The 20,985-nt window shown below is 28.5% G+C and overlaps 1 protein-coding gene across 1 annotated transcript; it reads left to right on the top strand.

Moving 5' to 3' along the window:
* The first annotated feature begins 10,893 nt into the window (after nt 1-10,893).
* LOC136079023 (uncharacterized) lies at nt 10,894-11,757 on the top strand. The gene is made up of 3 exons (XM_065794783.1): nt 10,894-11,090; nt 11,193-11,249; nt 11,384-11,757. The coding sequence occupies exons 1-3, from the start codon at nt 11,081-11,083 to the stop codon at nt 11,653-11,655; spliced, it is 339 nt and encodes a 112-aa protein (XP_065650855.1). The 5' UTR covers nt 10,894-11,080; the 3' UTR covers nt 11,656-11,757.
* Nucleotides 11,758-20,985: the final 9,228 nt, after the last annotated feature.

Raw genomic sequence — 20,985 nt, 5'->3', positions numbered from 1 at the left:
ATTGTCAGACAAGCTAAAGCTATTAAAAATTCATTTGAAGTAGCTTTAAAGCCATCATTGCACAGTAAACTCTTCAATTTTTAGCCAAATAAAAATGTTGGATAATTAATTGAGGTCTGATAAGCTCAGGAAAACCAGAAAAGAAATAGAAAAAAAAAAAAGAAAGAAAACCGTTTCAATACTCTGTGCAAAACCAAAAAGAGGATGATTTAATATTATTTTAATTATTATTGATTTAATTTGTGATAAACAAGATACAATAACATATGAAGACATAAAAACTAGACAGTAACACTCTTATAAGGTAAGCGGTCTTAAGTATATTTTACTTGCAGATTTTTGCTACTATCTTTTTTTATATAAATATCTTTACACATTTTTAAATATACTTTTAAATTCGTAAAGTCTGGCTTTAAGATGAAGTCATTGGAGGTTTTCGGTATTGCTTAGAAATGAATATCCTTCAATGAAATATTTGGGTCTAACAGAAGCATTATCATAAAGCTATTCTAAGAAATTGAAATTTTTATAGAAATATGTTACAATAAAGATTATAGAACAAGTCCTTATTACTTTAAATCAAAAAAAAATTCTTATTGGATTTTAATACATCTAAAACTAAAAACAATTTATCACGAAATATGAAATAAATTTTGGATTTAAAATCATAAGTTTTTAAAAAAAATTTATGATTTTAAATCCAAAATTCATTTCAGCCCCAAGTCATTGTTTACAGAATGAAAGTTATAACTGTGGCGTTTAAGATTGCTTCTACGTATTACAACTTTGCGAAGGTATCTTTGTTTTAATTATTTCAGTGCATTTATTTATTTGTTGAACTTTGAACTAATTTCTTAATAAGTTTCAAAGATTTTATTCATTCTGTATTACAATTGTTTACTACTGAGATGTTTTTTTAATAAGATATATGATTTTGTTTACTTATAGTGTTTGCATTGCGATTACTTTATAAGCAACTAATTAAAAATTAACATTTCTTCACTCCTGATTTTATTTTCTTAGAAAATTATTTTTATGATCTTTTTGATGAAATAGATTTTTGTAAATATATTTATAAGACTTTATGCGGTAGGTGTTTAAAGAACCGTGTGATTTATGTGGTAAGTGATTAAAGAACCTTGAAAGTGGTTTTGAAAGTTGTACGATATTTTCAGGGCAAGTATTTGTTTTCTTTTAATATAATTGAATCGGTATAAATAATATAATTAAATTGTTTATTAAATTAAAGAATAATTTTTTTAATTTTTTCTCAAATATAAGTTTAAACTAAATTTGTTTTTATTTTTATGCAGTTCTATATTTTTTATAAAACAGGTATTGAAAATGCAATTGTCTGTGAAACTTTTTGATGTCAATGATGCAGTTTCGTACTGTTTTAAAAAAGGGTGTTTTCTATATTATTTAAAATTCTATTTAAGTTCTATATTATTTACAACTAAATTGAAGATGCAGATGTCAGTAAAACTTTTTGATGTTAATTATGTAGCTCTATATTATTTAAAAAAGGAGTATTTTCATAGCTACAAATCTTTTGAAATTCCCCTTTTTTTAAATAATATCATTGACATCAAAAAATTGACTTCAAAGAACAGCATCATTGACATCAAAAAATTTTACTGACATCTGAATCTGTTTATTGTGTGATAAATTGTTAGGCATATCATTACAATAGAGCGCATCAAAAACAGTAGTTTAAACTTTCAGCCTCGTTTATTACCGGTTTTGATTTTTTCTCGACTTGATTTTCATTTATATCAAGAGCCACAGATACATTCGCAAAATCCTTTTTTGTGTTCTCAGATGAAATAATTGTTAATTTTGAACATGCTTGCAAATAACTAACCAGTAATTACATTTACACTTATAAAAATGCTAACGCAAACCAGTACAAGCAGGATTTAGACTTAACAAAGGAAATAAGACCCCATAACAAAGGAATACTTATTAAAATCAATGTCATTATTCACTCTAGGACCAAAAATAGCTTGCTGTCCTTGTGGGCTAATAAACTCTTAAGACTTAACTTTTAAACAAGTAAAAAAGTTGAAGTGCTATCATCAGGGTGAAGTTGACGTTCTTTTTTTTACTAAAATGCTCCTTTTCGTAAGAAGATGAGACTTAGTGAGAAAAACATCTTCTATATTTCTATTTTTTCTGTCTTCAAAACGTTCCCTGCGATCTTGATAAAAATTATTTACAGACACAATTAATAATTTAGCAGAAATATCTTTGTTAACGTTGTCTAGAATATGCTTGTACATGGTACTTGTAATACCAATAGTGTGATTATGAGTTTTGATATTATGCACATATGTAAACCCATTTTTGCTTACCTTAAGAAACATCCTGGCAGGACAAAAAGCACCCGATTTAACACTCCCTATGTTGTACCTTTTTTCGGTTTTTCGTACTAGTTCACTAGCAGAGCAATGTGGTTTTGAATAATCATTATTTTGTCAGTTAAAATAACTTGTTTTTACTTCTTTATCACTGTTTCTTTCGATTTAAAAAAACTCTCCGCTCGATTATTGAAAACATAATTTTTAACTTCCACTTTTCCCTTCGCAGTTGTGAATTCAAATTCTGATGAAAAATTAAGAAATTATTTGTGAAATATGCTTTTATGGCAGTCCTCTATGCGTTTAGTAAGTTAAATTTTTTGAAAAAAATCTTGGGCGCAGTTCTAATATGGAGTTCTTTATTCTTGGGTTGTTTATCTCTGAAAACAGTTTTATTTACTAGTAATGTATGTCTTTTCATGTTATCTTTTCTTGTAATGGATATCATACAAGTAAAACTAAGAAAAATAATTTAACTAGGACTTTATATTTTAAAGGTTTTCAACTTTAAAATGTATTTGCATAAATAAAGTATTTTACCCAGCTAGTTCTATGTGCATGACTAAATTTCACTTAAATAAGTTGTAGATTTAAACGATGAAGATGCTGAAACTCAATAAAACTTAAATTAGCATTTAATTTAAAAAACCTTGATAACCACAACTATACAAAAGTTAGGAGAACCATTAAGTTAATACATGCATTTTATAAAGTTTTCTATCCACCGCTTTTTTTTTTAACATCTTTAAGAAGTTAGGGATGGGGAGGAAGTGATAAAGGAAAGATATACTCTCGCAAAACTTTCAAATTCAACAAAAACCTGAACAGAAGTTTATTTTTTTGTCCTGAAAAATAAAATTTGCAAATAAAACTTACTCTTATCTGAAAAAACTTTAGAAAAAAAATTTAAAAAAATAAAGAGGGTTAGGCTTTCAAACAAAACTTGATGAACGAAAGACTTCATCTCAAAACAAACACTAAAAGGGAGTTACTTTAACCAAAAGCATCTTCAAAAAAGGATCACGTTGTTGGTAAAATGACTCTTTTTAATTATTTTTCTTTAAATAGAGGAGACTTCCTCTCATGTGAAAAAACTCATTTTTGATCTCATTTTGAAATGATTTACTCCAGCATTAAATATTGACAAAAGCAAAACTTACTCTCAAAACAAAAACAAACATTTTGCAAATGGTAGAATCGCTCTATCCAAAATATTCTCCAAAAAATGTTGATTTTACTTTATATAAAGGAGAGTTTTCATCTAAAACAGAACTTTTTAATGATTTGTTTTTTAAAAGGAAAGTCTTTTTTTTTTTTTTTTAACATAATATTTTGCCGTTTAATAAATATAACTGTTTCCATAAATTTACAATTAAAATAACGGCCGGAGCAACAAGTAGGCATTGATTTGCCTTATCGTCTTGTTACCGTCATTAATATTTTATTAGGAATAAAAATTGAAAGGAAAAGTTCAAAAGGAAAATTACTCTAACCAAAAACAACTTTTAAGAAGAGCCACTTTGTCAATAAAATGATTCTTAACATTTATCATTAAAAAAAGGAGACTTCCTTTTATATTTTATTTCGATTTGTTTTTTTAAAAATGATATGCTCCTTTAAATAAAACTTTACAAAAGATAGACTTACTCTCATAACAAACATTTTTTTTTACTCCCCCTTAAAATTGATGTCATATAAGTCCCCATTCCTCCTTATTATTTTTAGTTCAAAATCCGTTCTTAATTTAAGCGTTTTATTGAAAATTTTTGCATGAATTACATTTTTCTGTGTTTAAATATAATTGAGTAACTTTTTGGGTATTTCCATCTTTGTAAAATATGAATAAGTAATGTTGACATGCTTTTTTAACCTGACTTAGGATGTAATGTACAAGTCACAAAGCTTACAGGTTTTCTGAGACAAATTTAACTGCATAGAGGGACATTATAGTGTTAACATATTAGTGTTTGACATTCGTTTTGATGAGCCTACTGATGGCTCACCAAGAAAATTATATAAATGTTTTTTCTAATTTATTATTGCTCTGTTCTTTAAAAACATTGAACACTCTATTTGTGTGTATATATATATATATATATATATACATATATATATATATATATATATATATATATATATATATATATATATATATATATATATATATATATATATATATATATATATATTAGGGTGTTTCTTATTTATAAGATAGCATAACTCAAGAAGATGCCTTGCCTGGTAACCATGATGACCCTGAGCCATCAACTTCAGCTATATGGGCTCCAAAACGTCCTAGATGTAGGAAAAATATACTGAATGAGAAGATGGCGGCTAATTTAGATGTGGCTAAATTGAGTGATCGTGGGGCGGCACTTGTGTTAACACTTGCATTACAACTTCTTGGTCATGATCCAACAGAATACAATGGTAATCCAGCTTCTATTCGAAGATAACGAATAAAACACTGCAAGAAGATAGCAAAAGGTTTAAGGAAGGAATTCAAACCAGAAGTTTTTTTATGTATTCATTGGGATGGAAAATTACTCGCTGACATCACCGGTAAAAAAACTGTTGACCGACTTCCAATTCTAGTATCTGAAGTAGGAGTCCAGCAGCTTCTTAGTGTCCCAAAACTACCATCAGGAACAGGTGAAAATGCGGCATCTGCAGTGCATTACGTGTCATTGGCATGGGGAATTAACGATCAAGTAAAGTGCATGTGCTTTGATATTACTGCAGCGAATACTGGGCCAAGAAATGGGGCTTTCATTTTTCTAGAGCAGAAGTTTGGGAAAGATATGTTGTGGTTGACATGTAGTCACCACATTCTGGAAATACCACTCCCTAAAAGATTTCAGAAATTTTGGGTCTCATTTGATTCTACAAGGTACCACACAGCACAGTCTGATAAGAACGCTTCAAATGCTCTTACCGATATCGCTGATGAAAGAATCGTCTTTTGCAAAGATCAACTACAAATCTTTTAACTTCGTGACAATTACCGAGAACTTTTGGAGTTTGCTATTGTTTTTTTGGGAAGAGTACCTTTGAGGGGCATTTCATTTAGAGCTCCTGCCGGTCTACACCGTGCTCGCTGCATGGCGAAAGCTGTTTATGCGTTGAAAATTTGGATGTTTAGAGACTAATTCAGGTTGACAAAAAGAGAGGAGAAGGTAATAAGGGATATTTGCCTTTTAACGGTTCAACTGTACATTACAGCCTGGTACAGACCTCCTGAAGCAACCTCAGCTCCTAGACTTGATCTGCAGCTCTTGAAAGACTTGAATGCCTACAAGACCCAGCATCCTGAGATCTCGAAAATCGCTGTGAAGAAGTTACAAGGGCATCTCTGGTACCTATCTTGTTGCTTTAGCTTTTTTGCCCTGAGGCGGAGGTCAAGATGGTCCAAGCATTGAACAATTTTTTGGATCAGATACCTATGAAACGGGCTACTGTAGACTGCTCAGTTATCCAAGAAAAGAAACACGTTTGTCACGTTTAATACACAAAGATTTTTCAGCATCACAGGACTTCCATCACACTTTCTTCAAAACAGTGTGAGCGAATGGGAACATAATGATGAGTTCAAGACTGTAAAGTTCACTGTTCGAAGCTTGAAGGTTGTCAACTACATTGCAGAACGTGGCGTAGCACTAATGGACGAATATAATAGATAATACGAAGATATATTAATATAACGAAGAGCAAAAGCAGTTCCTGTTGTTGGTAGTTCAAAAATATAGACAGAAATATCCTGACAGAAAAAAGACAACTCTCATGAGCGATTAATCTTAGTACAGTAACTATTGACTTGAATAAACCTACAATCAAAGTAAAAAAGCATGTTTATTACTGTCTTTTAATAAATAAGTACATATGCAATGACAGAAAACGGATGTTTTTAATGCCTGTAAAAAGTAAATAAATGTGTACAAAGCAAATGAATCATTATAACCAGTCTCCATCAGTTTTATGATTTTTTCCTATGTTAATGATTAAGAGCGCATAGTAAAATATGCCTTAAATTTCAATGACTGGTAGCGCCCAGTAAAAATGTTTTTTCCCCTTGAAATTTTTACACATTTATTTTCTCACCAAAATGAACCAATTCAGTGGGCGGCCCACAGAAAACCAAATAAAAAAACTTTTAACCCCACATGAGAAACACCATAATATATATATATATATATATATATATATATATATATATATATATATATATATATATATATATATATATATATATATATATATATATATATATTATATAATATTAATATATAAATAACACTTCGATTATTAGGATATCATTTATTTTTACTCTTAATAGAGTCTTAACCCAGCCGGCAAACAACGTTGAAATAACGTTGAACTTACGTTGAAACCTGACGTTAAATTTACGTTGATTTAACGTTTAGAATGAAAGTTTTTTTCAACGTTGATTTATCAACGTTAAATCACCGTTAGGTTCAAACGTTATATCAACGTTGACTCGACGCAAAAAAAACGTTACAATAACGTTGAATTTACGTTGAAACAACGTTAAGAATGACAGTTTTTTTAACGTTGATTTATCAACGTTAAACAGGCTGTTAAAACACGTTTTGTAATCACAGAAACCGTTGATAAAAACTGAGATCACCATCAAAATGTAGTATGCATGTCCAATAGCGCTGTTACACTTCTCTATTACATTATTAAGGTATATTATGGATATTAAATCTACTCATAGTCTATACTTAGACTAATTAGAACTTTTTCAGTTAAGTTTAGTTAAAATAGTATTATTAAAACAAGAGCTAAAAGTTGTTTTATTGAAAAATATATTTAAATATTACATATATTTACATATAATTGAATAAGATCTACAAATAATTGAATATAATCTACATATAATTGAATAAAATCTACACAAATTTCTTCTCTTTTTCATCACCTTTTTGAAATCGAGCGTATTTTAGAAAATCAAACAATATTCCATTAACCGAGGTTTCTTTTGCTCCATTGAATACAATAGAAGAGGCTGTAAATAAAAAAATATATTTAAAAAAATCAAAAAAGGCAAACTTGAAAAAATATAATGAATGGAAAGGTGTTACAACTTATTTAGGTATTCCATTTACAAAGTCATATAAATTAGTGTTTCTAAGTATATTTTTCCACCTTTGCCCTTCATACCCGTGGAGGCCATAAAATTTTTTCGAAAAAACTCTGAACTTTTAAAAGGTAATTTAACTGTTAGACAGGGCCGTCCCGAAGTGGTCTCTCATGGCTCATGGGGAGGGGGGGGGGGATTGTATGTATTTTTTGCCAACTAGAGACACACACACAAAAAAAAAGGACCTTAATATTTGCAATTAGCCAACTATAGTTCAAAACTTGCTAAATGTGTCAACTTTAATGCTTATATGACAGCTTTGGGGGTGGTGGGACACCCCCTACACCCCCGTTCGGGACGACCCTGCTGTTAGATGATTATTAATAATTTTTTCAAATACTTAATTTAAATGAAACAACCATTTTTCAAAATAAATTAATAATCAAAATATTAAATTTTTCTAACATTAAAAAATAATTATCGGGGTGGCCGCATAAAATTTTCATACGAAAAAAAGGATTTTAGAGGAGATTTTGCACCTAATATAGAGAATTTTATTTCTTTTAATTTAGATTTAATGTCCATGTTTTTACACTTATGGGACTTGGACAGAGGTCAATGATGTCATTTTTTATGTTAAATGGCATACATTTGCTAAAGCAATTTTTAATAATCCCTTGCACATTCAGGGGAAAATTTATATATATATATATATATATATATATATATATATATATATATATATATATATATATATATATATATATATATATGTTAGAGTTATTTTGTTGATACAAAGTATATATTATATAGATGTAATTCCTGAAGAGAATTTAGTTTTAATTTGTGGAAACTTAAGCCAATTCTTCTCAGCAATTTAGTGCAGTCAATGCTTTGGTACCTGGAGGCCAATTAACAGTTTCATTACAAATCCAATTAGATGAAACTACACCTTCTTCTCCTTGTAAATCTTAATTCCAAACAGCTCCTTTCCACATATTTGATTTTGAAAATATTATATGAACTAATAAAAAAACGAAGAAACCATAATATAAGTGTACTAACAGGCCTAGTTAAACTAGCTAAATTTTGACATTTTATAACCATGATACTTGCTAATCAATAATATTTGTAGACATTATTAGCAAAGATAAGATTTTCTTTATTTTTTAAATTTTTTATGAATATATTTATTATTCAATTAATCTGCATAGTTCTGAATATATTATGTTTAAATAACTCAAGGCATCAAAGGAAAATAGTGAAAGAATCCCAGGTAGCTAAAAAATAATTAACTACATAAGAGTAATACGGAATATTGAACAAAAATAAATAATATTCATTATTAATACAAAATATAATATAAAGTTTATTATAAAATATCACACAACAATAACTTAGTTTGATTGATAATATAACAAAAATTAAAAAAGAAAACATCTCAATAAATAATAAATTATCATTCAAACAATTTTAAAGACCAAGTAATAACTTGTAACTTATTTTTTAAACATCCTCATCTAATAAACATTAATATTAATACCAATTTTTAATACCACATCATTACTATTTTTGTTTTTATTAAAAATAAAAATATTATATCAGTTAAGCTTTTCTTATTTTACTTAAAACATCAACTCAATCCTATGTTTTTTCATAACTGAAATTTTTTTTTGGTAATGTTGAATTAACACTGAAAACAAAATATTAGTAGACAACACGAAAGTATTTCTTTATTGAAATATATGTAAATATTTATAACAATCAATCTAATTTCCTTTTTTTTCTGCCACCTTTTTTAAAATGAAGCGTATTTTAAGAAGTCAGACAAGATGCCATCAATTAAAGTTTCAGTCGCTTCATCGTATTCAATAGAAGAAGCTGTAAATAAAAATTAAAAAGTTTTATATATCTTATCAAGGTATACCTTTCATAGCACCATATAATCTGGTAAACTTCTGTTAGTATAACAAGAAAAAAATAATCAGTCTTAATCTGAATAACAAGTTAACACCAGGAATAGCATCTGGATGTAAAATTGCCTAACCTCGCTCATAATGCATTATTATCATATTAATGAAAATGAAACTGTAGATATTTAACATTAATTGCCCTTAAACCATTGAAATTATACTACCAAATAAGAAGCCATTGTTCTAATATATACAGTTATAAGTTTTTATAAGTTTTGACATAAAGCCGTAGACATAAAATTAAATAAAGTTCTGAAACTAAATAATATAACTATTTAATAAAATACTTATTAAAACTCACTCCATATGATTGTGGTTTTTTCGTCATCTTATATCTTGTCCACTTCAACAAATTTAGCTACTGAAAAAATAAAACTTATTTGGCTTATAAATTCACTATTAAAATCAAGCTGTCACTGTGTTTTGGGATTTCTTATATCAGTAAGAAAATATAACACTCTCTTTTGAAACTCTATAACTTAAAATAGTTTCACAAAACAACTTTTGTTGAATATTTTTACAAACCAAATAAAATTAAACAAAAATTCACTAAAAAAAATTAATAACATACTGCCTTCAGCCATCGAGAACTTATCAATGTTGGCTAATTTTGGTACTTTGTTTCCTTTCTTCTTATCCTCACTGAAAGATAAAAGAACTTTGCGTCAGGCTCCAAAATCAGTTACTGTTGAAAGCAAGTATGGTGGACAATACTGTTATTTTGGTCTTGAGACTGGTATACAAAAAGCTGTTTCTGCAGATAGCATAAGGCTTCTGCTATCAGTATAACTAACTGCTCGTTTACTTATTCACGTGAACAGCAGTGCTCTACTGCCACATCGCCAGTTTATAATTAAAAGAAACATCGTTTTTTTTTCAATTTCTTCTGAGAAAAACACAGTGCCATTGATAGCGATTCCACGGCTTAACAAAAAATATTTGACGTTTGACAAAACACACGTAATTTTCATAAACTTTGCTCTCTTATATCTTTTTGTATGGTTAAGCCAGCGCCTTGATATTTTTTGCATCAGTTAGTGTTACATAATCTCTTTCCAACCATATAGAAAGTACTTTGTATGGCTTTGTATGGCTTCATTTATATATTACCCATATCTTGAGACCACTTTTAAGAAAAGGACGAGGAATCTAATGGAATCTGGACGTTTTTTAACATTTATACAAAAAATTTTAGTTCTCAGCGTTTAAAAACTTCAAGGTTGATTTATATAGAAAAAAAAGTGTTTTTGAAAAACGTCCAGGTGGAAATTGCAAGTTTAGCCTTTCCTCTATTTAAAACAAGTCTTTATTTAAGTTTATCTAAAGAATTGGTACTAAGGATTTGCATATATAAATTATGTGTATATATATATATGCTTTTCTTCGCGTATTTAATGACGATATCTGTTTTGATTTTTGCGTTTGTTTTGGTTAAATTATGAACATTAAATTGAAAGTGAAAGTATAATTCTTAAAATTTTAATCAAATGAAAATAAATCTTTTACTTTTTCCCAGGTAAAAGGTCTGCATTCTTCAAGAAAGTTAAAATCTTGATTTTTACTATTTTAACTACAAGTTGCTCTTATTTAAACTGTTTTTTTCAAAATAAAAACCTAAAAATAGTATTCCACAGAAGCTTACGAAAATGGAGTTGTGTAAGAAATTCTTTATTTCTTTTTATATTTATTTGCCTCTATTTGTTTGTTGATTAAATACTATGAAATCTTGTAATAATTATTTTAATTCCTTTTTTTTAGGTGTTGACATTAACAATAGTCTCACCAAAATGGTTGCTCCATCTATAAGTCAAGAAAGTTAGTCAAAATTATAAATTAAGAATACTGTAGCACAAATTTTTTCATTTTAATAATTCTATTTATTGAAACCAAAGTAATCCACCCCTTATTTTTCTTTATGTCACTTAAATTAAGTTTACTTTTAATTTTAGTCTCTGACACTGTTTTGGATTATCTGAATATTAATGGAGGCATTGTATCCCTCAAAAATCCAGATTTGGTTTTAACCAATCGCCATTTTTTACAAATTTGTAAAGAAAAAGATAAATTTAACTTGAAATGGCCGAATCTTTCAGTATTTTTTACATCCTTGTTTAAATACCCTATATCTAGAGTTATGCTGATCAAGTGCTTTCAAAAGTCAAAAGATTTCATTGCAAAATTAAATCGTACCAAAAATTTTGATTTAACAAAGTATTTTTAATCTCTGCTTTATCTTTTATTGGTGCTTTTCCGGATGTTGTTAGTTTGTTACCTTCTGATGCTTGTTCTACCCCAACTTCTATCCACAATAGTGAAATTGTTCCAAATCAAATTACTGTTTTTGTATCTTCTGATTTAAACTTGCAAATTACTAATGATGATTTTTTGTGTTCTGTTACCCCAAACTCTATTGTATACACCTCTTGAGGAAATGATTCTGAAAATTTTCTTCTTGATGCGCAAGTTAATGAAGTGAATCTGCCAGTTTCCAGTTCGAATAAAAAACTATCTATATTATCAGGTGATTTGACCTATCAAATAAAAAAATACAAACAGAGAATTAATCATCTTAAATTACAAAATAGAGAAATTAATAAAAGATGTAATGAATATAAAAAAAAATATCAAGCAATCTTGTCAAAATATAATGTCAGAAATGTCAATAAAAGAGAAGTTAGAAAGGATTGTAGGATTAACCAATTGTTGCAAAAAAAGTTTAGATTAAAAAAAGAAATTGATTTGGCTAGAAAATGTTCACAATCAGATCGACAAAAGGCATGGTATTTTAAGAAAAAAATTGAAAACACTGTTTCGAAAACATCCGATAAAACAAATGATTCAATCTTAATGGAGAGTTTAAATTACATTGAAAATCTTTCAGACGAGCTGAAGGAAAGAGTTAACTTTTTTGAAAAAAATGAAATTGATGTTTTTGAAGGAGGTAGATATAATGATGAAATTCGCTCTGTTTGTTATGACCTTTTGAGTAAAAATGTTTCTGTTAACAATGTTGAGTCTATTATCAGAACTTTACTACAAAAAATGGCTGGAATTTCATGTGGCACACTTCCAAAAAAATCTTTGGCTACTGAATTTTTTAGTGAAATGAACCTTTTATCAAAAGCTCAGGTTAGAGAGGCTATATTGAATAGTACACACAATTTTCTTCATACAGATGGCACAAAGTATAATTTTAGAGAGATTGGTAGTTTTCAAGTCACAACGTCATCTGGAAGCTACACGTTTGGTATAGAAGATATGTTTTCAGGCGAGGCACAATCTTATTTTGGAGAGCTAAAAAATTTACTCACTGTAATGTCTCAAATGTTTTCTCCTGATGCAGAAATGAAACCAAAAAATTTTATGGTTTCATTTCTGCATCATCGGTTTAACATTATATTTTTACTTGGTGGAGCAACGTATTTTTACAAACATCATCTTAAAGAATTTGTTTTTAATCTTGATGGTTCAAATTCATGAATTCAATCCTTCATGAATCAATTAGGCATGATATTGACAACATAATTTTTCATGCTTCAACCAGAGCTCTGGGAATTTTTAATAAACTGATATCAGGACCTGTTTTTCGTATTATTGAAGAGGAAGGTCATGTTTTTTCTTTAAATACCGTTTGGTCGCAAATGTTTAATTATTTTGTTTGTTGTTCTTCTGATGCATCAATAATGTTAAGTGGTTCTACATTTTTTGATGTCAAATATCTCACTAAGGATGAATTGTTTGATTGTTTGTTTTCTAATTGTAATGACCCACTTTTGGATGCCTTAACACAAGAATGTCTTGAAGTTATATGTTGTTCGTGTTCGGTTATGATCCAGAGTCAGTTAAGAGACCAATTGCCTGGAGGGAAATATCACAATCCAGACGTTGATGTCCTTGAGGAAACTCAAAACTGTCCACGTACTAACGTTGTGTCTGAACGTGACTTTGCTTCTTATGACCGCAGGTTAAAAATGAAACCTAACATGACAACAGTAGCTGCAGCCGGTGTCATCATGTTTAGCAATAATAAAACAGCTGATTGGATATATGGGAAATCCCAGGAAGAATTGGCAAGGCTTGTTTTACTAGCAAGGCGAAATAGAAAAGGATATATCAGAAAGTACAGAGAAAAAAAAGCAATATATTGCAGTACAAAATCGATGAGATGGACAAACGCAACTTAGAAAAGGAAATAAAGGAACAAAAGGCAAGCGAAGAAAAAGAGTTTTTGACAACAAAAATTGGGAAGGATGGTGGTGGTGGTGGTGGTGGGAAGGATGGTGGTTTAATTTTGTGCAAAGAGGATTGGGAGCAAATTTTAGGTACTGAAAATGAAATTGTAATGAAGTTGCAAAGACAAATTAGATTTCGAAAAAAAGTACTACAGCAATAATTTCCAGAAAAGTCGCTACAGTTAGGAGAAAAAGTAAAAGGTAAATATTACAAAAAATTTGGTATAGAGACATTAAAAATAAACCTGCTATCAATTTTTAAGTTTTTAAAAGATGCTCCAGAACAACGAGCAAATACAATAAAATGTTCAGTAATCAGACAGAATAATGAAAGACAAGAAATGTTGTTAACATTAAAACAAAAGGTCAGATTAGAGGGTGACACTAGATTATTAATGGAAACTAGAAAAAAAATAAGAGCAGGCGCATAAAAGGGAGGGGTTCCGAAGTTTTTAGGAAAAAGAATTAAACATAAAATGGTAGATGAAGGTTTAAGGATGTATGGTATTCAGGGCTCGTAGTAAGTGTTTTAGATGACAATGAATTTGATGACGAATGCGAGTTTGAGATACTATATGACGGATTTGAGGATAAATACGATATTGAGTTAGTCAAAGAATGGAGGATGAAATGTGTTGTGATAGAGGGAAAGGCTGATGGTTATGTGGAGGGCGAAGTTCGAAAAAAACAAAAATGTTGGTAATATTGTTTTTGACAATTGAAGTTGAATTTGACAATGTCAATTCAACTTCAATTTATTGCATTTATGTTTGTTATTATTATTATTATTCAATTTAATGTCTTTATGTTTGTAATCTGTTTGGTCATCTGGAGCGGTGTTGACTATATGTATGTTTGTGTTTATGTACCAGTTAGTCATTATGTGTATGTTTGTCTTCTATCGGACCTCTGGAGCGTTATTTAGGTACAGGTAAGTCCTGCGAATTGTTGTTTTGATGTACCTTTGAGTCATTATATATACACATGTCTTCTGTTGGAACTGTGGCCTGAATTTCATGTGATAATACTGGTCATTATATGTAAGTTTCTGTTTATGTACCTGTAAGTCATTATATGTATGTCTGTGTTCTGTTGGAATTATATGTATGTCTCTGTTCTCTGGCACAGCATTCATGCACGCGTAAGTCATTATATGCATATTTATGTTTTGTTAAAGAAAAAAAAAGTTTTTACACCATGAAGGAACATATACAGTAAAAAGATGCTGAATGATTAGTCACACAAATAAGAATTTTTGTAGCACTTAGGGATAGTCACAGTAAAAGGACGAGACTTAATTGAATGATAAGTAATACGAGAATGAATTTTAGCAGATGGCATAAGAGACGCTAGCTCGTTAAAACAGCACCCTTCATAGTATTTGTAGAAAAGAGTAAGAGAAGCAACACTATGACAATGCGACAATGGTTGGCTACAGAGGCAGGTCTTGCTATTCTATAATTATTTGTATTTTTTATTTTTATTATTAAACTTGTGTCACCCTCTTATCTTAGGTTTTGTTAACAACATTTCTCTTTAATTTTTTTTTTTTTTTTCGAAATTTATTTGTCTTTGTAACTATTACAATTTCAGTCACATTAAAAGGATGAGACTTAATAGAATGATGAGTAACACAAGAATAAATTTTAGTATATGGTACAAGAGACGCTAGCTCTTTAGAGCAGTGTTCATTATAATATTTATAGAAAAGAAAAAGAGAAGCAACATTACAATGATGTGATAATGGCTGGAGGTTGGCTGCAAGAGCAGGTCCAACTATGTTTACAATGCATTTTTGAACCTTGTCTAAAAGAGAAAGGGCATTATTGGAAGATCCACCCCAGATAGGGCAACAGTATTCCATACTAGGAAGGATTTGAGATTTATAGAGATAAAGAATAAAATCCAGAGTAAGAAAGTGGCAAGCACAATAAAGAGATGCAACTTAGCAGATGCTAATTTTGCAGTGGATTTAATATATGATTTCCAAGAAAGATCGGAAGTAAGAGTTAATCTAGAAGATAAAGGGTAAATGACTCATGGAGTACATTACTGTTTATAAATATAGGAAGATCTAAATTATGGCGATAACAATTAGCTGAAAAAAATTAAGTTTTCTATGAGTGCACTAGCCACTGTGAACCTCATGCTGTAGCAGATGTGAGATCCTTTTCAAGCTCAAATGCCCCCTTCAAGCAATCAGGGAGTGTTGCGTTCTTATCAAGGCAGGAATAAATGGTAGTATTAGCTGTAAAACGAGGCGATTGAAATCCTTAGTGATGATCAGAAAGTAAGTTATTAGATTCAAGAGGAGAGCATACGTGTTTGTTATATAAAGACTCAAAAACCTTGGTTATAATTAGACCATTAGATATATCTACCTTCTTTAAAAATTCTTTCTGTAAGAACAATTAGCAAGTCAGTTCTAAAACAAGATGATTGAAATCCATATGTTTCTTAATTCATATGCAAATAGAGCCACTTTTAAGCTTTTCAGGATGATCACTAGTTTTGGTTAAAAGTTAACCCATTACTTAGTGACACTAGTGTGAATTAGGAGCGTTTAGTGCCACAGGCTTTGTGTGTTTTGTGATTGTGATGTTATTGTTGTGATATTATTGTTGTGATGTTTTGTGTTGATAGACAACTTGACTTACCTTCTCGATGGTGTCTATTGTTAAAAATGATTATTAGTTTGTTTCGTTACTGAATCTTGCTACTTCTAATCATTCACTAAAAGCCAAGAAATAAGTTTTAGAATAAAAACATTTTTTTATGTTACTTTCATTTTTTTTATCTTAGGCGTTTTCATTGGTTCACATAAACAATCTTAAAGAGTAAGTTTCTTATTTTATGCTTATTTAGTTTTAAATGTTTTTAATTTATATATTTTAAAATGAATTAACAAAATATTTTTAACACGTTATTGTGTATCTGTGTTTCTAATAATAATATTTTTACATTTTTAGATATAATTTCTGCTGATATACCTGCCTATTGTAGTTGTAAGTACTCCAAATCTCAGAAAGTTCGTTTGCTGTAAGTTATTTTCATTAAAAATTAAATTTTAACTTTATTGAAAAATCTTCTGTCTGTTAAATAGGTTATTCTGAATAATTTCGACAGATTTCAATGCCCTTTTGCAGTAATTTACTGACCGGTCTGTAAATTATACAATAATTTCAAAATTATGTTAGATTTGGATTCCATGATTTCTTTATGCATATTTGTATGGTGCAATAATAATATAACCCCAAATTTTATTTTCCAAAACTAAGTAAATAAGTGAAAACCATCAGTCTGTAAAATAGATTATTCTGGTTAATCTCATCAGATGAATAAAAATGGGACCATTATGAAAAATTTCAAATCAAATTTAATAAAGGTTGAAAAATATCAAATATATTCAAAGTTATATGCCCAAAATATATGTCCAGTTGGTATGTGCAGCCTATTTGCAGTAATTTACTGACTGGTCTGTAATTTATACAATAATTTTAAAATGATGTACTATTTGGATTCCATGCTTCCTTTATGCATATTTGTATGGTGTTATTATAATATAACCCAAAATTTTATTTTCTAAAACTAAGTAAATAAGTGAAAACCCTCAGTCTGTAAAATAGATGATTCTGGTAAATCTCGTCAGTTGAACAGAAAAATTTTGGGGTATTTTATTTTCTTGTACTTGTTGGATCACTATGAAAAATTTAAAGTTAATTGTAATAATGGTTTAAAAGTTATTCCAAAGTCAATATGACACCAAAACTAAGTAAATAAGTTAAAACCTACAGTCTGTAAAATAGACAAATCTGGACAATCCCGACTGAATTAAATAAAAATATTTTGGTATTTTATTTTCTTATAGTTGGTGAATCAATATGGAAAATTTCAAGTCAAATGTAATAACGATTCAAGAGTTATTCAAGAGTCAATATGACACCAAAACTAAGTAAATAAGTAAAAACTCTCAGTCTGTAAAATAGACAGTTCTGGGCAATCCCAACAGAATAAAAAAAAATTTTTTGTATTTTATTTTCTTATAGTTGTTGAATCAGTATGGAAAATTTCAAGTCAAATGTAATAACGGTTCAAAAGTAATTCAAAAGTCAATATGATCCAAAAATTCTCTCTTTTTCGGTGCCATAACACTGCAAATTTTCCATACTTAAGCCCTATACCTTTCGTCAAAAAATCATTAATTTTTGCACTACAAAAAATTCTATAACTTTGGATCCGCTCAACTTCAAAGGTCGAATGACCCCTCAATTTTTAAGTCAGGTCAAGCTCTATACAATGATATAAATTATATATGCTTTTCGGAACTATAAAAAATCGTCTGGAATGGTTACCATTGTCACTTTGAAACAAGTAATCATAAAGAAATAATTCACTTTCATAATCGCTTTACAAATTTTTGTCTTCTTCTACTTAACTGATATTTTGTTTAAATTTTGAATTGTCATTATTTTTTTCGACTTTCTCTTCTTCACTACTAGAAGATGATTCTGCGCAGAATCATGGCAGAATGCCAGAGCTAGAATCATGGCAGAATCATGGCAGCTGCCAGAGCTAGAACATTAGAGTGGCATTTTCGCCAGTTTCTTAAATAAGCCATTAATTTCTTTTGTCGTAAGAACAAGTAGAAATTTGAATTCTAAATAAAACGTTTTTGAAAATTCAAAATTCAAAATTTCACACATAAACACCCTCTGTTTTGCACATTATACTAAAATATTGCTTTATTACTTTTTCGCTTTAATTATTTTTACTTTAAGCACCAATTCAACGGACGGTTTTTTTATAATTAAGCTTTTTTGTTAACGTTGATTTAACGTTGAAACAAAGTTAAATAAACAACGTTTAAATCGTAACGTTTTTTAACGTTGAGACATAGTTGAACAACGTTGAATGCTCTTTGTACTTTTTGTTATTATTTAGGTACTTTTACCGTTATTATTACTTTTTTTTTTAATTCAAATGCTATAATTAAGTATGAATCATACTGTGGTTTCTATTTGTATAGTCAATAAATCTTAAGTTTACAATCGGACCATAACGCCAACATAGTATTATTATTTTTCAATCGGACCATAACGCCAACATAGTATTATTATTTAGTTAGCTTTTATTTTTCTACGTACTGTAGAATAAGAGTTAGTCAGTAACTTTAATAAATTTAATTCAGAATTAATAAAAATTAGTTTTTGTTATAAAAATAAGAAGTCAGTAATTTTGATTTTAGTTTTTATTTTATTTTGATCTGAAATTTCCAGAGTGTTAAATATTTCAGCTGTAGAATTTTTTTTTTTAACTTAATTACTAAGGCTTTAACTTTTTTTTTTTTAACTAGTAATATGAATCTTACTATATTTAGTAGACATTTATCCAATATATTGTTATCAGTTTATCTTAAAAAATATTGCAATGATAATTTTTTTTTGTCAATGTTTTGCTATTTTTGATTGACAAGCGTCTTTTAAAGATATTCATGACTCAGTTTTTTACAATATTTTATGCTTGCTTAAGTTAGATTTTCGAAAAAACAGTTGAAACAAAATTTGTTTTAATGAAAATGTTTTAAATAACCAAGTTTAAAAAACTTTGAGGTATTAATTAAGATATCTCTAACTTTTTTTGATATTACCTTTTGAAGAATATTATTTTCTCATTTTACATGATCTAAAAATTACCTAAAAAAAAAAATTAAAATTAAAAAAACTTAAAAATTTTAGTATATAATAGATAAATAAAAAATAAAAAATAAATAAAAATTAAAAGAAAAAAAAAAAAAAAAATTATTAAAAAAAAATAATAATAGCAACGTATTTTGACTTCAAAAACATTTTCTTCTAAAACAATAGGAATAATACTTGAATTCAAAAAGGATGACAGACATAAATTCAGGCGGTCTCTGTGGTCGATATTGAATTCTAAGATCAACATAATTAACATAACATGATAGTAATAATGAATCATAATGTTGAAATAAAAATTTAATAAAGTTTTTGTTTACACACAGACACACACACACACACACACACACACACACACACACACACACACACACACACACACACACACACACACACACACACACACACACACACACACGCATACACAAGTATTTTTAATACATAAGTATTTTTAAAACACGATTGTTATTGCAATTTTATGAATGATGTTCATTATGATCGTATAAGTAAAATCATGTAACAAAATTTAATAAAAGTTTGAGCTAAATCGCCCAAATTTTTATCCACGTAAAGTTAAGCAATTTACTCTAAAAACGATGAGTAATTGTAAACGTGAATACAAATTTAACCAAACTTGATCAGATTTTTATTCACGAAAAGCTGATGATGATATAAATAAAATCATATAATAGATATTGCCTTATTAATTTCATTAACAGAAACATGTTACACGCCTGAATAATTTCTAGGATCAATTTATTTATGCCAAGTCTCTACTAATTGAATTGAAAGATTTTAATATATTAGAGATAAATATTTTTAATGCTATTTGCTTTATGTTTAAATCTAAAAACAATCACGCGTTTCTTTTTATAATTTGTATACCGAAAAAGAAAAAAATAAATAAAATTGACAAAATGATAACGACATTCGTCATTCAGCTTATTAAGTCTTAATTTTTTGGAAATGTTTTTTTTCATTTCAAAGAGCTTTCTAGTGGAATAAAATAGTTTCAAAAAACTTTGTCTTTTCCCAAGAGTTTAGCTATCACTCGTATTCAAATTTAAAAAAAATTTAAAAACTTAAAAACGTCATTTTTTTATGAGATTTCATATGCATATTCTTTTAACTTCTTTTAAACTATATATTAAACTCTGCATTTTATTATTTTATGAATATTTTACTATATACTAAAAAGAAATTTAAACAAGTAAACTATTTAGCGGTTCTTATCTTTGCGATTTTCTACTAGTTATTTTTCTATCGGTTTTCTACCCCCTTATTGTTGTTTCTTGATATCAAAAATATTTTATTAGATTGCTGTATTTTATATTTTATAAGAGATTGCTGTATTTTATATTTTATAAGAGATTGCTTAATTTTATATTTTATAAGAGATTGCTGTGTTTTATATTTTATAAGAGATTGCTGTGTTTTATATTTTATAAGAGATTGCTGTTTTAAAATGTAATAAAAAACAAAGCAAAAACTGTTTAAGTTTTTTTTTCGTTTAGTTTTTTTTTCGTTACGACTTATATTTCGACGGTATTGTTACTTAAACACAATCAAAGAAGAAAAAATTTGAATTTATAACTTTTGCAGTAACTAGACAGGAGTTAGTGC

The sequence above is a fragment of the Hydra vulgaris genome, chromosome 04, assembly GCF_038396675.1.
Source record: "Hydra vulgaris chromosome 04, alternate assembly HydraT2T_AEP".
Classification (NCBI taxonomy): Eukaryota; Metazoa; Cnidaria; class Hydrozoa; order Anthoathecata; family Hydridae; genus Hydra; species Hydra vulgaris.
The sequence above is the reverse complement of the archived record's forward strand: the minus strand, read 5'-3'. Positions and strand labels throughout refer to the sequence as shown.